Source organism: Vombatus ursinus, unplaced genomic scaffold, assembly GCF_900497805.2.
Source record: "Vombatus ursinus unplaced genomic scaffold, bare-nosed wombat genome assembly UNPS02014832.1, whole genome shotgun sequence".
Taxonomy (NCBI): domain Eukaryota; kingdom Metazoa; phylum Chordata; class Mammalia; order Diprotodontia; family Vombatidae; genus Vombatus; species Vombatus ursinus.
The window spans coordinates 34,490,203-34,517,390 of NW_020954610.1; the positions used below are offsets into that span (position 1 = coordinate 34,490,203).

At 37.0% G+C, this 27,188-nt stretch overlaps 1 protein-coding gene across 1 annotated transcript in view; it reads left to right on the plus strand.

Annotated features, from left to right (window-relative positions):
• The window catches only part of AUH (AU RNA binding methylglutaconyl-CoA hydratase), a 177,551-nt gene that overhangs the window by 14,168 nt on the left and 136,195 nt on the right, over window positions 1–27,188 (plus strand). The window contains exons 2-3 of the mRNA XM_027839633.1: window positions 4,752–4,819; window positions 4,915–5,002. Coding sequence (XP_027695434.1) covers window positions 4,752–4,819; window positions 4,915–5,002 — 156 coding nt within the window. The remainder of the gene's footprint in view (window positions 1–4,751; window positions 4,820–4,914; window positions 5,003–27,188) is intronic.

A 27,188-nucleotide genomic window follows, 5' to 3' on the forward strand; every position in this document is an offset into this window, starting at 1 on the left:
ATAGTTACCTTGTTTATACCATTCTTTGTATCCTCTGTAGTACAGTAAGCATTTAGTAGACACTTGTTGACTCTTAATTGCCTGACCTATTGCCTTAATGATCAAATATAAATTCTTTTGTTTGACTTTTAAAGTCCTTCACCATCTGGTCCCGGACTAGTTTTCTGTCATTGTTCTATATTACTCCCCTTACTGCTACACTCCAACCAACCTTGTCTTCTTTCTTGCTGTTCCTAATACATTATATTCCATTTGCAGTCTTTGTGTCTTTCCACTGGCTGTCCCTTATGCCTCTAAGATACTCACTCTTTATATTTGCCTCATAAAATCACCCCTTTCAGAACAAAATTCTGCATAAATGCTACCTTCTACATGAATTCTTTCTTGATTCTTCCTCCCTCCCCCCCCAAAAAGGGTGGGAATACTCTCCCTCCACCAAAACAAAACCAAACCTCATTGTGTATATTTATTTTTTACGTTCTTATTTATGTACACATTATCTCTCCTAATGGAATATTAAGCCCCATAAGGTTAGGGACTGTTTAATTTTTGTCTTTGTATCCCCAGTGCCTAGTTCTTCACGTTGTAGACACTTAGTAAGTGCTTGTTGATTGATTATTTTCTTTCTTGTTTTATTTTCTACATCTTTCATTGAGTTATAAAATGATATAGGTGTGGTTCATTGTTGAAAGCCTACTTATTACCTGCTAAATCCCTCATTAAGCAAGCCTTTGATGTTTGTATAGGAAACTTTTATAAAGATTTTGTATAGGTGAGAGAGCTGGGATTAGAACCCAGGTTTTTAAACTAGTACATTGTTATTGTCACTATAGCATGCTGTGCTAATTAATAATTTATCAACCTGGACTGAAGTTTATTTGTGTTATCTGTGAATTCTAAGTGTAAATTTTATCATATTTGGGAGCAACATTTTTCTAAGTGAGGTGAATTTCGTATAATAGATATTAATGGGATCCTAGGTTATCTTAATGCATTTCACAGCCAATTTTAAACCCTAGTCAATTAAGGAAATATAAAAAGAGTGAAGAGAATGTATTTAGCTTGCTAAACACTCCTGTTGAGTTCCTACAGTGTGGTGTGTGTGTGTACATTTTGTCCCAAAGAAACATATGCTCTAGCTGGAAAAGATACGTAAAATATCAGTAAGTGCCAATGTGTGGTATAGATAAGTGTTTCCAATATTTTTGAATGTGAGGACCTCTTTTTAATGAAAATTTTTTTTCTGAGATCCATAATATGACATAAGTTGTATTACTTATTAGAAAGGCAACATAGTGTTGTAGGTAGGGTCCTGGATTTGGAACCAGGAAAACTTCCACATCCCACCTCTTATACCTACTTAGCTATGGTACCTTGTACAGTAATTTTGAACTCCGTTTACCTATCTGTAAAAAAGGAATAATGCTACCTGTATTACCTACTTCAGGGTTGTTTTAGATTCAAATAAGATAATATAAAATTCCTTGCAAACTTTAAAATGCTAAGTAAATATCAGTTGTTATTATTATTATCACTACTACTAATACTGCTGCCAATAACTGTAGATTGAGCATGTAAATGAGTTACCATAAATCCAATATTTTAAGCATTTATTATTTTAGCAAGTATAATAGCATTTATATACTTTTGAAAAAATATAATATATGCATACATAAATATCTTATGTGTGTGTGTGTGTATGTATGTGTGTATTCAGTCTGCAGAAGGTATGTTTGCTTATGTATTTGGTGAACATTTAGGTTGATGTACTTCTTGTACTAACTCCTTGGTACCAAGGTTTGGAACAGTTGTAAAGAAAAATTGTAAATACTGTAAAACTTAAGAGGGAAGAGAAACAAAAAATTCTTAGAGCTGAAGAGGCAGTACATTTTAGGCATGAGGGGATAGTCAGTGGAAATACATAAAGATGAGAAATGAAGTCTTGTTAGGAACAGCAAGAAGGGCTGGATTGTAGAATGCAAGAAAGGAAGTAAATGTATAACAAGGATGGAAAGCTAGGTTGGGGCCAGTGTGTTAAGGTCTTTGAAAAGTCAGAGAGAGGAAGAGTTACTATGTGATCAGTGATTCGGTTAAGGTTTCATAGAAGAGTTAGTACTTGAACTGAAATTTAAATAACGGGTAGAATTCAGACACAGGAAAAGCAAAGGGAAGCAAATTTCTGTTATGAAGTTATTTGAATAGTGGTACAGGGAGAGGGACAATTATAGTTTATTTTAGGGAGCATGAATGGACTAATTTGACCCGATGGAAGGTATATCATGTAATGATAGAGGAAGAGCGAAAGCTGAATCACCCTTTTGCAATCCTTAAATACTAGCATTTTGCACTTTATTCTGTAGGGAATTGGAAACTACCTAGCCGCCTCTAGGGAATCAGAGAGCCCTGGGAGATCTTGTATAAACTGATGCAGAGTCAAGTGATTATATCCCGGAGAATATTTTATCCTGTTACTACAACATTGTAAAGATAAGCAACTTTGAAAGATTTAACCCTAATCGATGAAAGGTCTTTTTTTTTTTAAATTTCAGAGGAGCTTTTATTTGAATGTTTATATAAGCAAAGAAATATTTTAGGAAAATTAATCATGCAGTAGTGTGGAAGATGATTTGGAAAAGATAGAAACTATGATAGTTCATTCATGAGATGATGATAAGCTAGACAAGATAGTGGCATTGGGGATAGTAAAAGAATTTATATATTAGACACTTTAAGGAAAAATTGAGAATACTTAGTGATTGGCTTTATGTGGATCAAAGATAACTCTAAGGTTTTGAGTCTGAGTGACTGGGAGAATGTCAATATCATGGCTAAGAAACATTCAAAGGGAGATTCTCTTTTGGAGGAAATATGAGTTTGGTTTTAGACGTGACGAGGTTTGTCAAAAATCTAAGTAGAAATGTCCAGCAGTTAATTGAGAGGGTCAGTAATCTACAGCAGCACTTTTTTTGTTGTAGCAAAAAACTGAAAATGAATCAATTAAGGAATGACTGAACAGATTGTGGTATATGAATGTGATGTAATCATTTTGTACCATAAGAAATGATAGAAGGAAACAAATATTTTAAAGTAACTACTATGTACCAGCAACTGTGTTTTATAAATATGGTCTCATTCGATGTTTACAACAACCCCATTAGGAAGCTATTAGTATTCGCATTTTATAGTTGAGGAAATTGAGGCAGACACTTTTACCCAAGATCACACAGTAAGTTTTTGTGGCCAGATTTGAACTCGAGTATTCCTAACTCTGGCCCAACATTCAGTCCTTTGTGCCACCTAACAACCTCTAGGGATTCAGAGAAACCTGAGATAAGGCCATATAAACTTATGCAGAGTCAAGTGATTAAATCCAGGAGAATTTTATACAATTACTACAGCATTGTAAAGATAACCAAACATGGCTTCAAAGAACTGATGTTGAAGGATGCTTGCTTGAATGAAATATAATGGAATTGAGGTACAGAATAACTTAACATTTTCAGTCATAGCCAATATGTGGATTTGTTTTGCTTGATTATGCTTATTGTGTAACAGGGAGATTTTTTTTTTTTAAATGGGAGAGGGACTTGGCGGGGAGAGTAGGTTGAGCAATAGTGATGTCAAAAAATAAAGAAAACAATGTCATTGAAACAGTTTTTTAAAGTGAACAAAAGGGAAGTTAAGAGGGAGACATGGATAAGCCAGATGAAATTTATCTGCTGAATTATTATATGCTTTAAACAAGCAATCTGTATCTGATAGCTATTCATGGTTTCATATACAATCCTCATTTTGTTCTTTGTATATGTAAATGTTCATTGTTGAAGTTGGCTAAGTTCAACATTAAAAAATATTATTTAAGAAGAAAATGGAGAGTAGGAGACAGGTTAGGGTATGACATGCAGATTTGGGAGTTATTTTTGTATAGGTATTAGGTGAAGTCAAAAGAGTAGATGAAATACACATAATTGGTGTTGTGGCTGTTTAGTGAAGTAGGAGTGATGGTACTGGGTAAAGTTTTTATTTGTTATTTCTGATTAAAAAGGTACCTGAAAGTAATAAGCGTGTTTCATTAAAATATTCTAACTTAGACTTTTTATTAATTCAAAAAAACCTTCTTTCCAAGTTACTGTTTTTTAAAAATTTATTTATTTTTAGTTTTCAACATTCACTTCCACAAGATTTTGAGTTCCAAATTTTCTCCCTATCTCATCCCTCTTCCAACCTCAAGACAGCGTGCATTCTGAATACCCTTTCCCCTAATTTGCCCTTCTTTCTATCCACTAAGACTGGAAAGAGGAACTTAACCTCTGGCTAACCTTTCTCTAGCTACTAGAAAGGAGGACTTAGCTTCTGGTCAACTCCCCTTTCTTCCAGAAAGGGAAATCTAGCTTTTTAAAAGATTAATTAATTATGTCTTACTCTAAATTATCTGCTACTAAATGATAAAGGCTTCTCAATTTCAGTTTATTCACTAAATCTATAGGTAATCTAGACTTAAGAGACTATTTATGTTAGTCTCCCTTATTTTAGGGCTGGTTCTTCCTAAAGAATGGAGCTTAACTGTGATCAAACTGAAAATAAATCAAAGTGATCAGTAATAACTGATCTCTTTTTTATTAAGTCAGTGTCCATGGTCTTGTTCTTATGTGTTTACTTCTTTTTCATCCTTTTATCTTCCATCCTCCACCCCCAATTTCTCTGGCATACTAACTCAAGTTTTTATTTGTTTGTTTGTTTTTTTAAACTAGGAATTGTGGTGCTTGGAATAAACCGATCTTATGCCAAAAATGCACTCAGTAAAAATCTCATAAAAATGGTAAGTGAGCAGATGAATCTATTTGCTTCTTATGCTGTAAAGATAAAATATTGACATGAATCTGAAAATGTTTTTCCTCCCCTTGTTTTGTGTAGCTATCAAAAGCTGTGGATGCTTTGAAATCTGATAAGAAAGTGCGGACTATTATAGTCAGGAGTGAAGTCCCTGGAATATTCTGTGCTGGTATGCAAATATATTTTATTCTAAAGTTAGGAAAGTTTTGTAGTCTAGTTTTGCCAAAGGAGCAGCCTTTGTACTAGCAAAGTACATTATGGCTTGTGTTCAAATTGCAAACAAATTTTAGATATTTTAATAAATATCTGTATCATATGGCTTTATCTGTCAGAAGTAAATTGTTAAATTTATGTTAAATTGTATATCTACTCTATTCCATTGATCTGTCTTTCTATTTCTTAGGCAGTACCAGATAGTTTTGATAATTACTGCCTTATAATATAGTTTAAGATCTGGTACTGCTAAACCTTCCTTCTTTTTTTTCCCACTATTTCCTTTGATATTCTTGATTTTTTGTCCTTCCAAATACATTTTGTTACTGTTTTTTTTTAACTTCTGTAAAATAATGTTTTGGTAATTTAATTGGGATGGCATTGAATATATAAATAAGTTTGGGTATTAGTTTCCAGGGGACATGATACTCCAATATGACATTGAAGTGATATATTAGGGCTCCAGAGGGAAGATTGATAGCATTCAATAGACAAATATTCTCGGCTGGTCCTTAGATAAGATGACAGTTCATTTCTGGACCTACAAGCTTTCACTCTTCAGATACTGCTTTTGAGAACCAAAACTCATCTTCACATTATGTTAAAGAGAGGAGCTGAGCCTTTTGGTAAAGATGCCTTCATAAAAACTTACAGTTAAGACTTCAAACTTGGCAAACATCAACAGTATTTCCCTAAGAAACTCCTTGGCGAGGAGAAATATCTGTCAGTCTAGGAACTGAGGCTATAGATATGATTAAATAATCATATCCCCAATAAAGAAAGTAGGACCTCAGGAATAATTGCGTGTGTGTGTGTGTGTGTGTGTGCATGCACGCATGCACATGGACAGAGATGGAGTTTTACAACAAAGACTTGAAAGAGAGGTTGGAAATAATGAAGAGGCAAAACATGAAATCAGAGATGTTGAGAAAAAATTTGAAGCGTAATAAATTGCCCTGAACAGACAGATGAAAACCTTATCTAGACAGTCCATTCTTGAAAAATGGAATGGAGCAAATGGAACTCAGTGACCAGATCAAATAGAAATTAACAGTTTGGTAAGGAAGAAATATTAGAAGAAAATAAAAAGATAAAGAAGAAAATATAAGATAGCTGCTATTAAAAAACATATGTGGAAAACAGGTCAAGTAGAGATGATATAAGAATCATTGAACTCTTTGAAAACCATAGGAAAAAAAAAAAGGCCTGATCATTATATTTCAAGAAATTTTAATTGACTTACTACCTTCTGAAAGAACCCTAAAAGGAAATATCCCAAGAATTTCATAACCAAAATCCAGAGCTTCTATGTCAAAGAAAAATACTGCAGATATCTAGAAAGAAGCATTTCACATACCAAGGAACCAGAGTGGAACTTGCTATTTTTCATAATTGAATTGCATGAGAAGAAGAGTATACAAATAAAGTAGAAGAGTTTGGGAAAGTGAGCATCACTTTCAAATGAAATTCACTCTTATCTGAAATGGATGAAGGAGAATTGAACACACACAATTACTCTGGTGTAGAAATACATAAAATTCAACAGTGAAAAAATCAAGGAAAAAGAGGAAGGTGTCTTGATGTCTTGATCCTGAAGGTAAAATTAAAAGAAAAAAAAACCACAAAGAATTAAAGTCTTAAGAGGGTGTACAACATCGGTGTATGGTTGAAGATTAAAAACAGAGTTAAGGGGGGCAGAGCCAAGATGGCAGAGGGAAAGCAGTGACTTGCTTGAGCTTTCCCACCAAACTCCTCCAAATACCTATAAAAATGGCTCTAAACAAATTCTAAAGCAGCAGAACCCACAAAAAGACAGAATGAAACAAATTTCCAGCCCAAGATAACTTGGATGGTTGATCAGAAAGGTATATCACGCTTGCCAGGGAGAGGAGCACAGTTTGGCATGGGCACACAGGCCACAGCGAATCTGGAGCAGGCCTCAGAGGACTGAATCATGGGCAGCTGTGGAGGTTTCTAGACTTCTCAACCCATGAACACCAAAGACAACTTGGAAGGTCAGTGGGAAAAGTCTGTGACTGCAGTGAGAGAGAAGTTAGGCCTCAGCCAAAAGTCTCGAGCGCAGCCTGGGGCCACAGCTATTTCCTGAGCTGCAGGACCACAGACTGAGGGGGAATTGAGTGGCTGATCAGAGGGGGATTGCAAGGATCTCTTTGCCAGTGCTGAGGCAGGAATCTCTTGCTTTACCTGTGGTTGGATCTGGGTCACAGTTCTGAGTGGCGGTCCTGGGGCGAAGAGGAATACTGGCGTGGTGGAGGTTGTTGTGGCTGTGGAGAGGAAACACCTCGCCCCTTATCATACTACTACCTTGGAAGAACTGAAAATTTTCAGGTCCCTAGAAGTATCTCTGAAAACAGCTGTACAAACCCCCGAAGCTTGGGACAGTACATTCTACACATTGGAAGCAGACTCTTACCTTAACAGAGAGTTTAAAACTCAAGTAATTGGCCAGGATCATGAGTAAGCAGCGCAAAAAGAGTCAGACTATATTATCTTACTTTGGTGACAAAGAAGATCAAAACATACAACCAGAAGAAGACAATAAAGTAAAAGCTCCTACATCCAAAGCCTCCAAGAAAAATACGAATCAGTCCCAGGCCTTGGAAGAGCTCAAAAGGGATTTTGAGAAGCAAGTAGAGAAGTAGAGGAAAAACTGGGAAGAGAAATGAGAGTGATGCAAGAAAATCATGAAAAACAAGTCAACAGCTTGCTAAAGGAGACCCAAAGAAATACTGAAGAAAATAACACCTTAAAAAATAACCTAACCCAAATGGCAAAAGAGGTCCAAAAAGCCAATGAGGAGAAGAATGCCCTAAAAAGCAAAATTGGCCAAATGGAAAAGGAAGCCCAAAAGCTCACTGAAGAAAATACTTCCTTAAAAATTAGAATAGAGCAATTAGAAGCTAATGACTTCATGAGAAATCAAGACACTGTGAAACAAATCCAAAAGAATGAAAAATTAGAAAACAATTGAAATATCTCATTGGAAAAACAACTGACCTGGAAAATAGATCCAGGAGAGATCATTTAAAAATTATTAGACTATCTGAAAGCCAGGATCAAAAAAAGAGCCTCGATATCATCTTTCAAGAAATGATCAAGGAAAACTACCCTGATGTTTTAGAACCAGAGGGCAAAACAGAAATTGAAAGAATTCACCTATCACCTCCTGAAAGAGATCCCCAAAGGAAAACTCCTAGGAATATTGTAGCCAAATTCCAGAGTTCCCAGGTCTAGGAGAAAATGTTACAAGCAGCCAGAAAGAAACAATTCAAATATTGTGAAAACACTATCAGGATAACACAAGATTTAGCAGCTTCTACATTAAGGGACCGCAGGGCATGGAATATAATATTCTGGAGAGCAAAGGAGATAAGATTGCAACCAAGAATCACTTACCCAGCAAAACTGAGTATAATCCTACAGGGGAAAAAATGGTCATTCAGTGAAATAGAGGACTTTCAAGCATTCTTGATGAAAAGACCAGAGCTAATAGAAAATTTGATTTTCAAATATAAGACTCAAGTGAAACATGAAGAGGTAAACAGGAAAGAGAAAATCGTAAGAGACTTATTAAGGTTGAACTGTTTACATTCCTGCATAGAAAGATGATATCTGTAAGTCAGGACACCTTTGTCAGTATTGGGGTAGTTGGAGGGAAAAAAATTATACGTATGTATATGTAGATATAGATAGATAGGTAGATAGAGGGCACAGGGTAAGTTGAAGATGAAGGGATCATATCTGGAGAATAAAATTAAGGAGTGAGAGAGGATTATACTAGGAGAAGGAGAAAGGGAGAGGTAGAAAGGGGTAAATCATCTCACAAAAAAAAAAAAACAGAAAAGAAAAGGCTCTTACAGTGGAGGGGAAACAGGGGAAGTTGAGAGGGAATGAGTGAATAGTATTCTCATAGGATTTGACTTAAGGAGGGAAAACATATACACTCAATTGGGTATGGAAATCTGTCTTACCCTCCAGGAAAATAGGGGGAAGGGGACAAGAGAGTAGGGGGATGATAGAGAGGAGGGCAGATTGGGAAAGGGGGTAATCAGAAGGAAATACTTCTGAGGAGGGACAGGGTCAAAAGAAAGAATAGAATAAATGGGGGGGGGGACGGGATAGGATTAAGGGAAATAGAGTTAGTTTTTCACAGCATGTCTACTATGGAAGTGTTTTGCATAACTGCACATATATAACCTACATTTAGTTGCTTGCCTTATCAATGAGGGTGGGCGGGGAGGGAGGAAGGGAGAAAATTTGGAACCCAAAGTTTTAAAAACTCATGTTCAAAAAAATTGTTTTCACATGCACCTGGGAAATAAGAAATACAGGAAATGGGGTACAGAAATCTATCCTGCCCTACAGGAAAATAGAAGGGGAAGGGGATAAGAGAAGGGGGGTAGAGGTAGAAGGGAAGGCAGATTAGGGGAGGAGTATTCAGAGTGCATGCCATCTTGGGGTGGGGGGAGGGTCTAGATGGGGTGAAAATTTAGAACTCAAAATCTTGTGGAAGTAAATGTTGAAAACAAAAAAAATATATATATACTTTAAAAAACCACAAAAAAAAAAACCAGTTAAGGTGAATGAAGGGGCAGTCTGTTGAAGAATACAGTAAGGGATGAGATCAAAGGTACATATAGTAGGGTTGGCTTTGGTAAGGAGAAGGGCTGTCTCATTATAAGAGACTGAGGGATATATTAAGAGAGTGGGAGTGGTGGTCAGTGAGGGGTTTTTGGTTTAGGAAATCACAAGGATAGTAGTGGAGTCATCAAGGGAGCTCTCATTATTTCCCATTGCTACTTAGCACAATACAAATCACAGTAAGATAGCTATAACTCAACAGCATTTCAAGAGCTAAACATCCTACCGTACTACAACATTTTACTTTATATTTTTTATTGCCAGCGTGTATCAAAATAAGAAGAGGAAAAAAAAGTTTAATTATGATCTTTTTGAGCTCAGGGCTGAGACTGAAATTTTTCTGAGTAATAATAAATGCTCTCAACCACTGTTACTGAACACTGAATGGCTTTGGAAATTCACTTTTGTTGTAACCTGGAAAATGTTAATTCAACCTGAAATTACAAGGCAAAATGGCACTTATATGGGAAACGTATTGCAGTAAAGTCAATTCAGTGACAACTCATATTGTTTGAATCACAAGTAATATCAAGCTGTGTTATACACATTCTGTGCTGTCAAAAGTTAAAAACACTAAGCAAGACCTCTGTTCCCACAAATTTGTAGCAGCTATATTTTCCAAACTCAGGCCACAATTTTAGCAGTGTTTTTCAGAGGGAGTTAGTTGACATGCCTTTTCCAGTAGCATTGCTGTGGTATTAACTTGATTATGATCTTAGAGCTGAAAAGGGAAACTGGGAGAGGAGAGAGGAATAGTATGGAGTGCAGGAGTTCCACAGCTGGGAGGGCAGGTCTTCTAGGGCATTGTCTCTGGTTCAGAGGGTGCTATGCTTAGGGACACCTCAATGCAAATGCAAAAGAAATTGCCAAATTCCAAAATCCACTTAATGACGCAACTGAGGGGCTTCCATCCATCTAACTTGCAACTGGAAATAATTACTTCAATATAATAGCATGTTAATTAAAATTCCATACTCATAGACTGGTATCAAGATTTGGCATCAACTGTCTGTGTTTAAGGGCATCACAGATAATGAAACAATGTCAATATTTAATATTTATGCACTGGAAAGTATAGTAACGAAATCTTTGATGTAAAAGTTAATCTAATGATAATGAGAAATAAAGAGTAAAACAATAGTGAGTATTTCAGTGAAGCTCTTTCTGACCAAATAAATAAATAAATCTAACAAAAAATAAACAAGATAATTTAAGAACCCGAACTGAAATTTAGAAAAAATTAAATCGGATAAATCTCTCATGATGGGAACCAAAAGGAATTGACATTTTTCAGCCATGCATGGCATTTTTGCAAAAACTGACCATGTACTGGGACATAAAAACCTGACAGTGTAGAAAGACAGAAATCCTAAATACATACTTTTGTTACCACAATGAAATAAAATTTATATTAAGTAAAGAACAAATTCACTTAAATCACTGCAACCAATCAGCCCCAATCCGTATGTAACATTCATACATTCATAAAATTCATACTTTTGCCATTTACCCTTCTCTCCTCAACATCTCCCATTCCCAATCCCTGCTTTCACTTCTTGATATAGGAATAGTAATCACAATAATAACTAACACTGCTTCTGGAAGTAGAATGAAAGTAGACTTATCTTATGGCTACTTTCACCATTCTTGTGCCTCCCTAGATGAAAACTAGCTTCCCCAGTCACTACTCCCACATACTTTTTATTTCCTTCTATTATATAAGGTCCATGAAGACAGGAATAGTTTACTTTTCTATCTATATCCCCAGTGCCTAGCATAGTGCCTGGCACAAAGGACGCTCTTAAACGCTTTCATTCATTAATTCATTCACTACAACTTGAAAGTCTATTTTATTTAAATAACACAAAAAATAAATAAATAAAATCCCCATTTAAGGTCTCTTTCGCAACTTCTCAACTCTTGTTATAGCACAATTGCAGCTATAGACAATACATAAATGAATAAGCATGACTATGTTCCAGTATAACTTTATGGGCACTAAAATTAGAATTTAATATAATTTTCATATAAAATATTACTTTTAATTTTTTTCAACCATTTAAAAACGTTCTTAGCACATAGGCCGCAAAAACAGGTAGTTTAGTGGATTTGGCCAATAGGCCATATTTTGCCAACCTTTGATCTTAAGAGAAGTAACAGGAGGGATAAGGGAATATACTAGAGAGGAAATGAAAAAGAGGAGGGAAATCACTTTCTTATAACATACTAGGTACATCAGATGAAGTGTTTACAAACATGGAAGAAGAAATTAGATCAGTGTATATCACATGAACCACATAGTCACCTGAACTAGACAAATGAGTTTGAACACACATACATAAAGACACATAAGGCGTATGATATAGAACTATATTATATTTAATAGGGAAGTAGGAGGAGACAGAAAGGAGAAGTGAGAGAGAGCAGAAACAAGCATCAATAACATAGAAAACTGTGCTGTTAAAAGTCAAAAAAAGTAAGATCTACATTCCCATAAAAATTTGTAGCAGCTATTGTTTCTCAGCTCAAACTACAGTTCAAAAGAAATTTTCATATTTTAAAATACATTTAGTAGTGCAATTGAGACGCTTCCATCTAATTATCAAATGAGTCTTGGTGGATGAATGAAAATGTAGCTTTTGCTGGAAAGGGCAGCCTGGGAGTTTGTGTCATCAGGAGGGAGCTATGTCCCTTTGAGAGCCAGAAGATCAAAGGAATGGGTTAAGGAAAAGTTTGAAGATGAAAGAAGATTTATTGCCTATAGCCCAGGTCTTCTAGAGATCATACTGGAAAGGGTGAGTAGCTTTAGAGTAAGTCATTAGGAAGGAAGGAAGGAAGAGAGAAGAGGAGGAAACGAACACTTATTAAGAGCTTACCTATACATACTAGCAGAAAGAAAGACAGTCTTTGCCCTCAAGAATCTTACGTCCTAATTGAGAAAGACTAGAGTTGGAGGGGTTAGATTTAGGAGGACAGGAATAAAATTTTGGTAATAATAGCCAGGGCTTTAGACTTCCTGGGATTGGAAGAGTATGACCAGTTGGGAGTTTGTTAATCATTTGGGAATGAATTCAGGCAGATTATCACTTATCCCTAGGGGTTGGCCTTAGGGTAGCATCCTTTCAAATCATTAGGCTGCCCTGAGAAGAGAACCAGGGATAGCAGCCAATGGAATGGCATTTTTTTTTCCTTTTTCTGTTAACAGGCCAGATCAGGCTAGGAGACTGTCCCTAGATGGAATGATGTCTCATTCTCTCCTGCAGTCATACATTCGTAGTAGGCATTAATAAATACTTGATTAATTAAATTTGTCCACATTGACACTGGAAAGATCAACTGGTTAAATACTTACTATTTGTAAATCATTGTATATTAGAGAGACAGGAAATGAAAAAAATAAGTCACTGTGTAAGGAGCTTAAATTTTAGTTCTGTGATAAGATATACAAATAAATTCAAAATTCAGAATTAGAAAAGTATGTTGTATTGGTGAAGGAATAGTCAGCCAGATTGTTCAGGAAGATTTATAGGTGAATTCTGTTATACTTTTTATTTATCAGTTAATACCTACCCCACACAAGTTATTCTCAAAATTGAGAAAGAAAACATTCTACAAAATTCATTTTATGATAAAATAATGTTTCTGAGAGCTGAACCATGAAAGGACAATTCGAAGAAAGATAACAGTATACCAATATCACTTTTGAATATTGGTTTTAAAACTATAAATAAAAATCCTGATAAGAATACTATAACATATCTAAAAGTTATTCTTTATGATTGAATTGTAATCATACTAGGGATTCAAGAATGGTTCATTATTTGGAAAACCATAAACCAAATTCATAATATTAAAAACAAAAACATTCAAAACCAGTCTTGTACTTCAGTACTTTTGGTAGTTCTAAATTACCAAAAGGAATATTTTATGGAGTTAGGCAGAATAACAACATAATTCATTTAGAGGAATAAAAGATTGACTCTCAAGAGAAAAAGTAGGAAAAAAAAGGGGGGGAATTTACTTCCAGATCTTAAATCGTATTATAAATCAACAATCCTCAAAAATATTATTAGCTAAAAGTAGAAAAATAGATCATGGAACAGACTAGATCAGGATGAAATAGAATTGACGTGTTAGTTTTCAATAAACCGAGGAATGTATATTGCTTGGGGATGAACTCATTATTTGACAAGAGCTGCGAGGAAAACTGGAAATTAAATCCAAGTTATCATCTTAAACCAGTTGCCACAATGAATTCAAAATACACATGTGTGTGTATTACACACACATACACACACACACACACACACACACACACACACACACACACACACAGGAGACAATAAGTGCCACGATGTTCTACATCTGTGAAATGCCCCCTCTTTGCTCCTTCCTCTGCTTTGCCTAACTTCTTCCAAGAAATGGAAGGAGGTGTCTTACATGTCTTATATGTATTCTTTAGGGTCAAGCTTATTTATTACTTTTTGTAATTTTGCACCTTTATTTCCAGTTATTTTGTGACTATTCTTTCCATTTACATTGTTGTTGAAATTATTGTTTATAGGGTTTTCTTAGCTCTGCTTACTTTGCTCTGTCCATTCTTTTCATGCTTCTCTGTTATGATAAAAAAATACATAATGAAGAGAATCTGAGGCACAAAGTTCTGAACATCATCTATTAGCAAGGCTAGAAATTGCCAATAATAGAGGTCAGTGTCTCCTCAGTGACCAGACACTTTTCACAGCCAGAGCAGCCTTTTTTTGTACAATTGAAATGATATGAGATGTTAAAAATAGTTCTGTGATGAAAATGAAACTAAGACAGTAATTGGCATCAGAAGTAAAAGTAGGTTTATATTTTGCCTGACTCACATGAGGGGATCTCCAGGACCCATCACAATAGGGAAAACCCAGAGCTGGTCAGCATTCTCTGGTAAGTCCTATATTAGGCAGTCCCTTACACCAGAGTGGCCTGGTGCTAGGATTATGATCAGGCAGAACATCTTATGACCATGTTGACTCACGCCCTCTCCTTCCTTACCAGGGAAAATGGATTGAGTCCAGGTTGTAGCCTAGAGTAATGGAAAAGTTAAACTCTTATGACTTTTGTTAAGAAGTCAAACTATCTTTTTAAATCAAACTAATTCCTAAGTGCTGATTGTAATATTAGATACAATTCTTGATCAATAATAAATAATACAGAATAGAGTAGGGTATCAGTTTTCGATTTCACATCTACAGTCATTATTATTTGTAATTTATACCACAGTCATATTTCATTACTTTTTGGACCACAGTTTGGTTAGCCGTTCTGTAAACAATGTACTTCTGCATTATTTCTGGAGTGCACGAGTGTCAGGGAAGACAAGTGCCCCTGGTACGAGGGCTGCCAAGCCCTTTTCAGAGCTGCTTTTCACCTTTGGTGTCCACCTGCTACCCAACTCTGACCTCTGGCTCCAAGAAGCTATAGCATGTGCAATGGCATTATTCCAGTAAACCATTTTGGCAGATAGGCTTAACCAGGTTGAGGGTAACTGAGGGATTTCAGATCTTCAGTGAGTTAGGGGGTATGTACCGCAAACATGAGAGTACTTCACCTGGCTGAATGGGCGGATTTGAACAATAGGCCATGAAGGTGGCTGAAGCAAGTGCTGTGTAGCACTTGGAGCTTGATTGAAGATGCCAGGGTCACTCACTGTATGCCAGACCATCACCAGCCATCTTGACTTTTATCTTGCCACTGGACTTTGATGACTCTGGAAGAGATGATGCTGACAACTTCGTGCAGCTTTGCTTCACTTAAATCCAATTTGTGCTCGAGTCAAAAGACTAGACCTTTTTACCTTTTTTAGTTCCCTTTTAACCGTTTTTACCTACCCCAAAGTCCTGTGGTCGTGGACAAGTGACAAAGAAGCAAGAGCAGATACATAGGGAGCTGTAGTCAGCACCCTGCACACAGGCACCAAGTACATAGGGTCATTTTCTCACTGGACTTAAGCAGCAGTGGGATTGGACAGCCCCTTGCATGTCTGAATAGCTTTTCTTGAAGGACTGCACTTCTCACCTCCTGCCATGAGGAAAGGCCTAGAAAAGGTGCACTGAAAAATTACTGCTTCCCCTAACCTTACCTTGGCCTGCTTACTGTAGCAGATGGGGATCTCACCCTGTGGTTGAAAAACAAACAAAAATATACAAAAACTTCATCGAAGATGATTCCACTCATTATTGGCACGTGGAATGTGTGCGTGCTTATGGAAAACATGAAATGTAATAGACCTGAAAGATGAATACCTTTTGTTTTTAGAGAATTCAGCAGGTATCACATCTAAATAACATCCGTGAGTGAAATGTGGCCAGCAAATGAAGGTAAACTTATTGAAGTCAAAGCTGGATACACCTTTTTTGGAATGGCTGCAGTGATGGAGAGCACTGTGAAGTTGGCATAGGTTTTGCAATCAAAACTAATCTAGTCAACAAGCTTGTATGGCTCCCAAAAGGAGTGAATGACAGGCTCATGACAATGCGATTACCACTTGTAGGAAAGTGCCATGTCACCATCATCAGTGTGTATAGTCCCACCATGACGAACCTTGATGAAGTCAAAGAAAAATTGTATAAAGACCTGGAGACCCTTATCATCAGTGTGCCAAAAGAGGATAATCTTGTAATTCTAGGTGACTTTAATGCCAAAGTAGGCACAGACTATTAGACATGGCAGTGAGTCCTTGGTAGGAATGGAGTTGGAAATGGGAACAGCAACAGTCATTTACTACTGAAGACTTGTGCATCTCATGACTTTCTATTTTGCCTGAGATCATGATTGCTATACTTGTCTTTTTTACTTCAGCTGAAGCATAATAGATTCTGCTCTTGCCCCTTTTTTAACTATGTGTATCTTTTTGTTTCAGGTATGTTTCTTGTAAGCAATATATTGCTGGATTTTGGTTTCTATTCCCATATAGGAATGTAAGCAGTTTAACCTTATTGAATCTCTTATGTTTTATCTTTCCTGTTTACCCTTTTATTCTTCTCTTGAGTTTTGTATTTGATAATAAAAATTTCCATTCAGCTCTGGTGTTTTCATCAGGGATGCTTGAAAGTCCTCTATTTCATTAAATATCCATTCTTTTTCCCCTGAAGGGTTACATTCAGTTTTACTAGGTAGATAACTCTTGTTTGCAGTCCTAGCTCCTTTGCTTTCTGGAATATTATATTACAAGCCCTCTGATCCTTTAATCTAATTTAGAAGCCTCTGAATCCTGTGTAATCTTGGCTGTGGCTCCATGATATTTGAATTTTTTTCTTTCTGGTTGCTTGCAAGTCTTTTCTCCTTGGCCTAAGAGCTCTGGAATTTGCTATAATATTCCTTGGAGTTTTCATTTTGGGATCTCTTTCAGAATGTGGTAAGTGGATTCTTTCAAATTCTGTTTTATGCTCTGGTTTTAGGATATCAGGGAAGCTTTCCTTGGTATTTCCTGAAAGATGATGGCTAGGCTTTTTTTTTTGTAATAGCTTTCAGGTAGTTTAGTAATTCTTAAATTCTTTCTCCTGGATCTATTTTCCAGCTCAGTTGTTTTTCCAGTGAGATATTTTACATTTTCTTCTTTCGATTTTGTTTGTTTTTTTGATGTCTCATAGCATCGTTAGCTTCCTCTTGCCCAATTCTAATTCTGAAGGAACTATTTTCTTCAGTGAATTTTTGTACCTCCTTTTTCATTTGGCCAATTTTACTTTTTAAGGAGTTGTTCAGTGAGTTTTTGTACATCTTTTTCTATTTTTTGTGCTGCTTTTACCAAGCTGTTGACTCTTTTTTCATGATTCTTTTTCATCACTCTCATTTCTTTTCCCATTTTTTTCTTCTACCTCTCTTACTTGAGTTTTAAATCTTTATTGAGCTCTTCTAGAAGTTCTTTTTGGATCTGACACCAATTCACATTTTTCTTTGAGGCTTCACAAGTAGCTGTTTGGACTTTTCAGAGTTTGTGTTTTGATCTTCCCTGTCATGATAGTAACTTTCTATGGTCAGGTACTTTTTTTGTTGTTATTGTTGTTTCCTCTTTTTTCCAGCCTACTTCTTGACTTTTAATTTTATGTTGAAGTTGGGCTCTGTTTCTGGGGTAGTGGGGGCACTGTCCCAAGCTTCAGATTTTTCATGCTATTGTTTTCAGAGCTAATTTTGGGAATATATAAGTTTTTGGTTTTTCCAAGGTGATATGATAAAGAGAGGTGTGGTCACTGCTGTCCTTATCTGTGCTCTGCTTTGTGAGTGACTGCAAGAACTCTTTTATGCCCTGGACTTGTGACTAGGATCCCCACTTCCCTTCATCAACATATTCTAGTGTGCTCACCCTGTAGCTATGACCCAGATCCCTGTTGGGGTAGTGCAAGAGAGTCCTGCACCCAGTACCAGCAAACTGTCCCCTGTAATCTCCTTCTGACCTTCTGGCTTTCTTACTGTCTGTGGGTTGAGAGCTCTGGGAGTCGCTGCTGCTCATTGAGTTTTCCCCCAGTGCAGACTGGCTTACTAGGGCTGGGCTTTGCTACTGGCATGTCCTGGGGCCCATGCTAAGCCTCACCCCTGGCTTGCACTATGGCTCGAGGGCTCAGAGCATCACTGTTGGCTCGTGCCTCACTGCTTGTTTGCTGGGTCATGGCCTGCTATTTGTTTTCTTGGGTCACCTGAGATAGTGCTGCACTCTCACCTTAGTGAGATACACCTTTCCTGTCTACCTTCTAAGATGCCTTGGCTTGAAAATTGTTTCAACCCATCTTTTTGTTGATTCTGGCATTCCAGAATTCATTTTGAAGTCTTATTTTAAAGTTTTTTTTTTTTGAGGGGAATTTGGGGAAACTCAGAGAGTTAATGACTTACCCTGCCATCTTGTCTCTGCCTTCTTCAAAACTGCCTGTTTTTTCAAATTGTATGATTATTTGTCAATTGTAGAATGACTTATATTCTTGGAGACTTGACTCAGTTCTTTATATATTTGAAAAATATGTCCTTCATCAGAGAAACTTGCTGTAAATTCCCCCCCTCCCAGTTTTTTGCTTTCCTTCTAATCTTGACTTCATTGGTTTTTTTGTGTAAAACCTTTTTAATTTAATGTAATTAAAACTATCCTTTTTACGTATTTCCATTCAGTTTTCTGTAGAAGTCTATAATATGTAACTTTTCTAAAATTCTGTTCATCTCCTTGTTTATTTTTTGGTTAGATTTATCTAGTTCTGAGAGGGACAGTTGAGGTGCCTCACTAGTATACTTTTTTTTTTTTTTAGGTAATTGGGGTTAAATGACTTGCCCAGGGTCACACAGCTAGTGAGTGTCAAGTGTTTGGTTTGAGGCCAGATTTGAACTCAGGTTCTCCTGACTTTAGGGCCAGTGCTCTATCCACTGCACCACCTGGCTGCCCCTCACTAGTATACTTTTACTGTTTCCTTCTGTAACTCATTTTTTCCCTTTAACGGTTTGGATGCCATACAATTTGCTGCATATGTTTAGTGTTGTTAATACTTCATTGTCTAGCAGCATTTCTTAAACTGTGGGTCATGGTGAGAGTATGGCTCAAGTGTTGTCTGCCAGGCCTCCCCTTTTCCCCCGTCATCTTCCTCTTTACTGTAAAAGCTCTTTTGTGCCACTTATATGTGAGTTAATTTATGCTATTCTACCTCTGTCTTCTTCTCCCGGTGCATCCCTCTTTCTTACTCCTTAATTTTATTTTTTTGGGTGTCATCCCATCTGAGTCAGCTCACACCTGTACCCTTTTTACTGCCATAATAATGATAAAGTTCTTAGGAGTTACAAGTATTAGCTTATGTAGGAATGTAAATGGTTTAACCTTATTGAATTCCTTATGATTTCTTTTTCCTGTTTATCTTTTTATACTTCTCTTGAGTCTTGTATTTGAAAGTCAGGTTTTCTATTCACTTCTGGTCTTTTCATCAGGAATTCTTGGAAGTCCTCTATTTCCATTAAACAGCCATTTTTTTCTCCTGAAGGATTATACTTAGTTTTGATTATACTCAGATTCTTGATTGTAACCCTATCTCCTTTGCCATCTGGAATATCATATTACAAGTTCTCTCATCTTTCAGTGTGGAAACTGTAAATCTTGTGTTATCCTAAATGCAGCTCCATGATATTTGAATTATTTCTTTTTGGCTACTTGGAAGTATTTTGTCCTTGACCTGGGAACTCTGGAATTTAGCTATAATATTCTTGGGAGTTTTCATTTTGGAATCCCTTTTAGGAGGTGATCAGTAGATTCTTTCAAATTCTGTTTTACCCTCTGATTCTAGAATATCAGGGCAGTTTTCTTTGATAATTTCTTGAAATATGATGTCTAGATTCTTTTTTTAAAAAATTATGGCGTTCAGATAGTCCTGTAATTATTAAATTATCTCTCCTTGATCTGTTTTCCAGGCTAGTTGTTTTTCCAACAAGGTATTTCACATTTTCTCTTTTTTTCCTTTTCTTTTGATTTTGTTTCATTGTTTCTTGATTTGTCATTGTAGTCATTAGCTATTTGTCCAATTCTAATTTTTAAGGAATGATTTTCTTCAGTGAGCTTTTGTTCCTCCTTTTCCATTTGGCCAATTCTGCTTTTTAGGGAGTTCTTGTGTTTATGCCTTGCCTGTTCTACTATTTGGCCTATTCTATTTTTAAGGTGTTATTTTATTCATTTTTTTATATGCTTTAGGAAGCTATTGACTCTGTTCATGATTTTCTTGCATCACTCTCCTTTCTTTCCCCAGTTTTTCCTCTACCTCTCTTATTTCATTTTTAAAATCTTTTTTGATGTCTTCCAGGATTTTTTTTTTTAGTGAGGGGGGAGGGGCTGAGTCTAAATAATCTTTTTCTTTGAGGCTTTGCATGTAGCTCTTTTGACTGTGTTGTTTTCTTCTGAGTTTATGTTTTGTTTTTCTCTATCACCATAGTAACTTTCTATGTCAGGATCTTTTTTTGTTGTCTTATTATTTGTTCAGACTATTTTTTGACTTTTAACTTTATGTTAAAAGTTAGGGTCAGCTTTCAGGGTAGAGGGGCAGTGTCCTAAGCTTAAGGTTATCGTGCTACTATTTTTCTAGGAAGTTCTGGTGACTTGTAAGTTTTCAGTGTTCCAAGGTGGTATGATCTAAGGAGACTTGTAATCATTGCTTTCCTGGTCTGTAAATGACCACTTTCTGGCCTGGAACCGTGACTTTCTCAATTGTCTTGATCTGGACAATTATTTTGTCTTGTCCTTTTGTTGGTTTTGCCACTTTAGAATTTCTTTTGAAAATTATTTTAATGTTGTTTGGAGGGGAATTTGGTAGGGCTCAGGTGTGTCCCTGCCTTTATTCCACCATATTGGCTCTTCCCTCTATACTAATTTTTAAGGAATTATTTTCTTTAGTGAGCTTTGGTACCTCTTATACCTTTAATTCTGTGGGGTTTTTTTTAAGACTTCAGTATTTTTTGTGCCTCTTTTACCAAGTTTTTAATTATCTTTTCATAATTTTCTTACATCCTTCTCATATATTTATTCAGGTTTTTCTTCTGTAAGCTCATTTGATTTTTAAAATAAGTTTTTTTCCCCAGGAATTCTTGTTGACCTTTTGTCCAGTCTGCATTTTTCTTTGATGCTTTGCTTGTAATGGTTTTTAGTTCATTGTCTTCTTCTGAGTTTATGTCTTAAGCTTCCCTCTCACTGTGGTAGCTTTTTTTGGTCAGTTTCTTTTTGTTGTTGTTTTGTTCATTTTTTCAACGTATTTCTTTACTTTCATCTTTTTTTTTTTTTGTTAAAGTTGGACTCTTTCATCTTAGGGAGGTGGGAGACACTATCCCAAGTTTTAAGCTTTTTTTGCACTACCGTTTGCAGAGGTAGTTCTGAGGGATTGGAAGTTTTCAGTGCTTTCAATGTGGTGAGATTTAGAAAGAAGTAGGAATAGTATTTTCCTGTTCTGCTCTCTTATCCTTATCCAGGAAGAGTTCCTAATCCCTTGTGGCCAAAAATGCTGTTGCTTCCAAGGTCCCCTTGCTTCCTTGTGATGAAAAGCTTTGCTCTACCCCCTAGAACTGTTACCTGGAAGTGGGTATGGTCAGTGGAGTTGCCAAACAGCACCTCATCTTGTGCCTAGTGCTAGCATAGAGGTCCCCTGTAATCTCTTACTAATTGTTTAATTCCTTTACTATTGCTGGACTGAGAACTCCTGAAACTCCTACTACTTTAGTCACTAACACCAAGTCTTATGCTGATGTTGCCCACCATGTGTGTTCCAATCCAGCCCCAAACCTAGTATTAGACTTCTCCTTCCAACTTGCTAAGTTGCCTTGGTCTGGAGAAAGTATCTCATTCCTACCTTTTGTCAGTCATCACACAATATAGCTGTTACTGTGTCTCATTTGGTAGTGATATGGGACAATTCTGCTTGATCTATGTTGAAGATTAGTGACTGTGCAAGAAGTATCACCATGTTTGCTGTAGCCTTGATGTTCTTGGTGCTGCTCCCATTTGTGGTTACCTTTTTTTTTTTTTTTTTTTTGGTGAGACAGTTGGGGTTAAGTGACTTGCCCAGAGTCACACAGCTAGTGAGTGTTATGTGTCTGAGGCTGGACTTGAACTCCTCCTGACTTCAGGGCCAGTGTCACCTAGCTGCCCCTATGGTTACCTTTTTACATTGAGAGACCCATCAGATGAACCTGATCTTTTATGTATTGGATGCAGTCCTTCTTGAGACTCTCCAAAGTTTAATCACTTCTTCAGGGAGCTGTTATCTTATTTTGTTTTGTGATGTTTCCTTTTTTTTTTTCTTGTCTTTTTTAGTGCTGCCTGTATTAGACTTTTTGAATACTAGATGTCATGGTTGACCAATAAAGTGGCCCTAAAGTCACTGAAGTGGTGGAAGACTTAAGAATCTTAACAGCAAAACTCAGAGTGTAATAGAACCAGTATTCTAACCTCTTCTTCCATTCAAGTTGGACTAGTTTTTCCTTAAATAATACTGAGACATTCCCTGAGACTATAGTTCAGTGGACTGAAACCTCAGGCTGTTCATGTAACTTTTTCATTGCCTGAGTCCAAAGAAGCTATGAGGTGCTCTAAGGGTGCTCTGATGCTTGACTGTTGTTCAGTTATTCACTCATATTCAGCTTTGTGACCTTTTGTAAAATTTCTTGGCAAAGATACTGGAGTGGTTTGCCATTTCCTTCTCCAGTGAATTAAGGCAAACAGTTTAAGTGACTTGCCCAGGGTCACACAGTTAGTGAGTGTCTGAGGCTAGATTTGAACTCAGGTTTTTTTTTTTTCTTTGCTGGCATTTTATTTTTTTTATTTTAAGATTCATTATTTATTTTTAGTTTTCAATATTCACTTCCACAAGATTTTGAGTTCCAAATTTTCTCCCCTTCTTATTCCTCCCTCAACCCCAAGATAGTGTGCATTCTGAATACCCTTCCCCCTAATCTGCTCTCCCTTCTATCTGCTCCCCTCCCCTTCTCTTATCCCCTTCCTCTTCTATTTTCCTGCAGGGCAGGATAGATTTCTATACCTCATTGCCTATATATCTTATTTCCCAGTTGCATGTGAAAACAATTTTTTAACATTTGGTTTTAAAACTTTGGGTTCCAAATTTTCCCCCTTCCTCCCTCTCTACCCACCCTTATTGAGAGGCAAGCAACTTGATACAGGTTATACTTGTGTAGTCATGCAAAACACTTCCGTAGTAGTCATGCTGTAGAAAACTAACTATATTTCCCTTCATCCTATCCTGCCCCCCATTTATTCTATTCTTTCTTTTGACCCTGTCTTTCCTCAGAAGTATTTGCTTCTGATTAGCCCCTCCCTCAATATGCCTCCCCTCTATCATCTCCCCCATTCTCTTATCCCAACGTTCCATACCCAATTGAGTGTATATGTTATTCCTTTCTTAAGCCAAATTCAATGAGAATAAGATTCATTCATTCCCTCTCACCTTCCCCCACTTCCCCTCCACTGTAAAAGCCTTTTCTTGTCTGTTTTATGTGAGATAATTTATTCCATTCTATCTCTCCTTTTCTCCTTCTCCCAGTATAATCTTCTTTCACCCTTTAATTTTATTCTCTAATTATGACCCCTTCGTTTTCAACTCATCCTGTTCCCTCTATCAATCTATTTATCCATATAATTTGTTTTCCCTCCAATTACCCTAATACTGACAAAGGTTTCATGAGTTGCAAATATTATCTTTCCATGTAGGAATGTAAACAGTTCAACCTTAATAAGTCTCTTATGATTTCTCTTTCCTGTTTACCTCTTCATGCTTCTCTTGAGTCTCGGATTTGAAAATCAGATTTTCTGTTCAGCTGTGGTCTTTTCATCAAGAATGCTTGAAAGTCCTCTATTTCACTGAATGTCCATTTTTTCTCCTGATGGGTATGTGATTCTTGGCCATAATCCTATCTCCTCTGCCCTCTGGAATATCATATTCCAAGCCCTCCAGGCCCTTAGTGTAGAAGCTGCTAAATCCCGTATTATCCTGATTGTGTTTCCACGATACTTGAATTGTTTCTTTCTGGCTGCTTGCAATATTTTCTCCTTGACCTGGGAACTCTGGAATTTGGCTAGAATATCAGGGAAGTTTTCCTTGATAATTTCTTGAAAGATAGTGTCTAGGCTCTTTTTTTTTGATCTTGGCTTTCAGATAGTTCAATAATTTTTAAATTCTCTCTCCTGTATCTATTTTCCAGGTCAGTTGTTTTTCCAATGAGATATTTCACATTGTTTTCTAATTTTTCATTCTTTTGGATTTGTTTTACAGTGTCTTGATTTCTCATAAAGTCATTAGCTTCTAATTGCTCTATTCTAATTTTTAAGGAAGTATTTTCTTCAGTGAGCTTTTGGACTTCCTTTTCCATTTGGCCAATTCTGCATTTTAAGATATTCTTCTCCTCATTGACTTTTTGGACCTCTTTTGCCATTTGGGTTAGGCTATTTTTTAAGGTGTTATTTTCTTCAGTATTTTTTTTTGGGGGGGTCTCCTTTAGCAAACCGTTGACTAGTTTTTCATGATTTTCTTCATCACTCTCATTTCTCTTCCCAGTTTTTCCTCTACTTCTCTTACTTGCTTCTCAAAATCTTTTTTGAGCTCTTCCATGGCCTGGGACCAATTCATATTTTTCTTTTTTTTTTCTTTTTTTTATTTTTAGGCAGTTGGGGTTAAGTGACTTGCCCAGGGTCGCACAGCTAGCAAGTGTCAGGTGTTTGGTCTGAGGCTGTATTTGAACTCAGGTCCTCCTGACTTCCGGGCCGTTGCTCTATCCACTGCGCCACCTAGCAGTCCCCAATTCATATTTTTCTTGGAGGCTTTGGATGTGAGAGCTGTGACTTTGTTGTCTTCTTCTGGTTGTATGTTTTGATCTTCTTTGTCACCAAAGAAAGATTTTATGGTTTGACTTTTTGTGCACAGTTTGCTCATGATCCCAGCCAGTTACTTGAGTTTTAAACTCTTTATTAAGATCAGGGTCTGCTTCCAGTGTGAAGAGTGTACTGTCCCAAGCTTTGGGGGTTTTGTGTAGCTGTTTTCAGAGATATATCTATGGACCTGTAAATTTTCAGTTCTTCCAAGATGGTATGATAAGGGGTGAGGTGTTTATTCCTTTCCTGGCCTGTGCTCTGGTCTATGAGTGACCAAAAGCACTCTTTTCTGCCTTGGAGCTGTGAGGAGGATTCCCTCTTTACCACCACTATAATCTCCACTATGCCAGCACTCCTCCTCGCCACAGGACCGCCACCCAGAACTGTGACCCAGATCCAAGCACGGGCAAAGCAAGAGAATCCTGCACCAACAGAGAGATTCTGGCAATCAGCCACTTGATTCCCCCTCAGTCCATGGGCTGGAAGCTCTGGAAACAGCTGCTGCCCCAGAGCTGCACTGGGGCAGCACCAGGACTGGGGCTGGGAACAAGCTTTTCTCTCACTGCAGACACAGACTTTTCCTACTGACCTTCTAAGTTGTCTTTGATGTTTGTGGGTTGAGAATTTTGGAAATCCCACAGTGACCTGTAATTCAGTCCCCTGAGGCCTGCTTCAGGTTTACTGAGGCCTGGTCTTTTCCTGTGTGCCCATGCTGAACTGTGTTTCTCTCCCAGAATGGTGTGACAGACCTTTCTAATCAACCATCCAGGTTGTCTTGGGCTGGAAATTTGTTTCACTCTGTCTTTTTGTGGGTTTTGCTGTTCTAGAATTTGTTTAGAGTCATTTTTTACAGATATTTGGAGGGTTTTGGGGGAGAGCTCAAGTAAGTCACTGCTTTTACTCCACCATCTTGGCTCTGCCCCCTGAACTCAGGTCTTCCTGACTCCAGGCCCAGCACTCTATCCACTGAGCCTACTTAGCTGTCTTGATGCTTGACTCATTCATTTGTCATAATGGGTAACTCAGTCAAGGGAGCTTTGATCAACCCAGTGTAAAGAGGCCCTGGCTAGAGCCTTTGGGAATACACAGTTAGGAAAAGTAGATGACTAGTGACCCTTGAAATGAGACTAAATAAGGTTCATATGGCTAGGAGGAGGATCAGGTGTGGCATTTAAGAAGTATGAGAGACATAATTTTGGGTAATTAAATAATTTTATTAATAATGCCAGCATTTTAATAAAAGGATGTCAGAGCTGGAAAAAAGACCCACCAAGTACAAAAATATTTAAAGCAATTCTTTTTGTGGTGGCCAAGAATTGGAAGGGGAATGGCTAAACAAGTTGTGGTGTAAGAATGTAATGGAATACTATTCTACTATAAGAAATGATGAGCAGGCAGGTTTCAGAAAAACCTGGAAAGACTTACATGAACTGATGCTGAGTGAGGTGAGCAGAACCATGAGACCATTGTACACAGTAACAGCAGCATTGTGCAATGACTGACTTTGATAGACTTAGCTCTTCTCCGCAATGCAAGGATCTAAGACAATTCCAAAAGACTCATGGAAAATGCTATCCACATCCAGAGAAAGAACTTTGGAGTCTGAATGCAGATTGAAGCATACTATTTGTTCTCTCTCTCTCATTTTTTTTTTGTTTTGTTTCTTCTTTCTCATGATTCCTCCCATTTGTTTTAGTTCTTTGTGACTAATATGAAAATATGTTTAATAAGAATGTATACATAGAGCCTTTATCAGATTGCACACAGTCTTGGGAAGGAGGGAGAGAAAATTTAAAATTCAAAAGCTTATGGAAGTGAATATTGAAAAATAAAAATAAATTAATTAAAAAAAAAAAACGGAGGTCAGTGGCCCTCTCAGATGCCAAAAATAATCATGATGGCAGGCTCATGGCTTTTATACACTTTGGAACGGGGGTGTTCTTCGGGGGTGTTCTTCGGGATGACAATTCTGATTGGTTAATAATTAATGAGAGAGAGACTTTACAAACAAAAGTAAACTCACTCCAGTGAGATGCTGAGAGTGATTTCACTTTACTCTTGGCCAGAGACACTATCCCGATACTCAGGTCACACACAGCCTTGGACCATC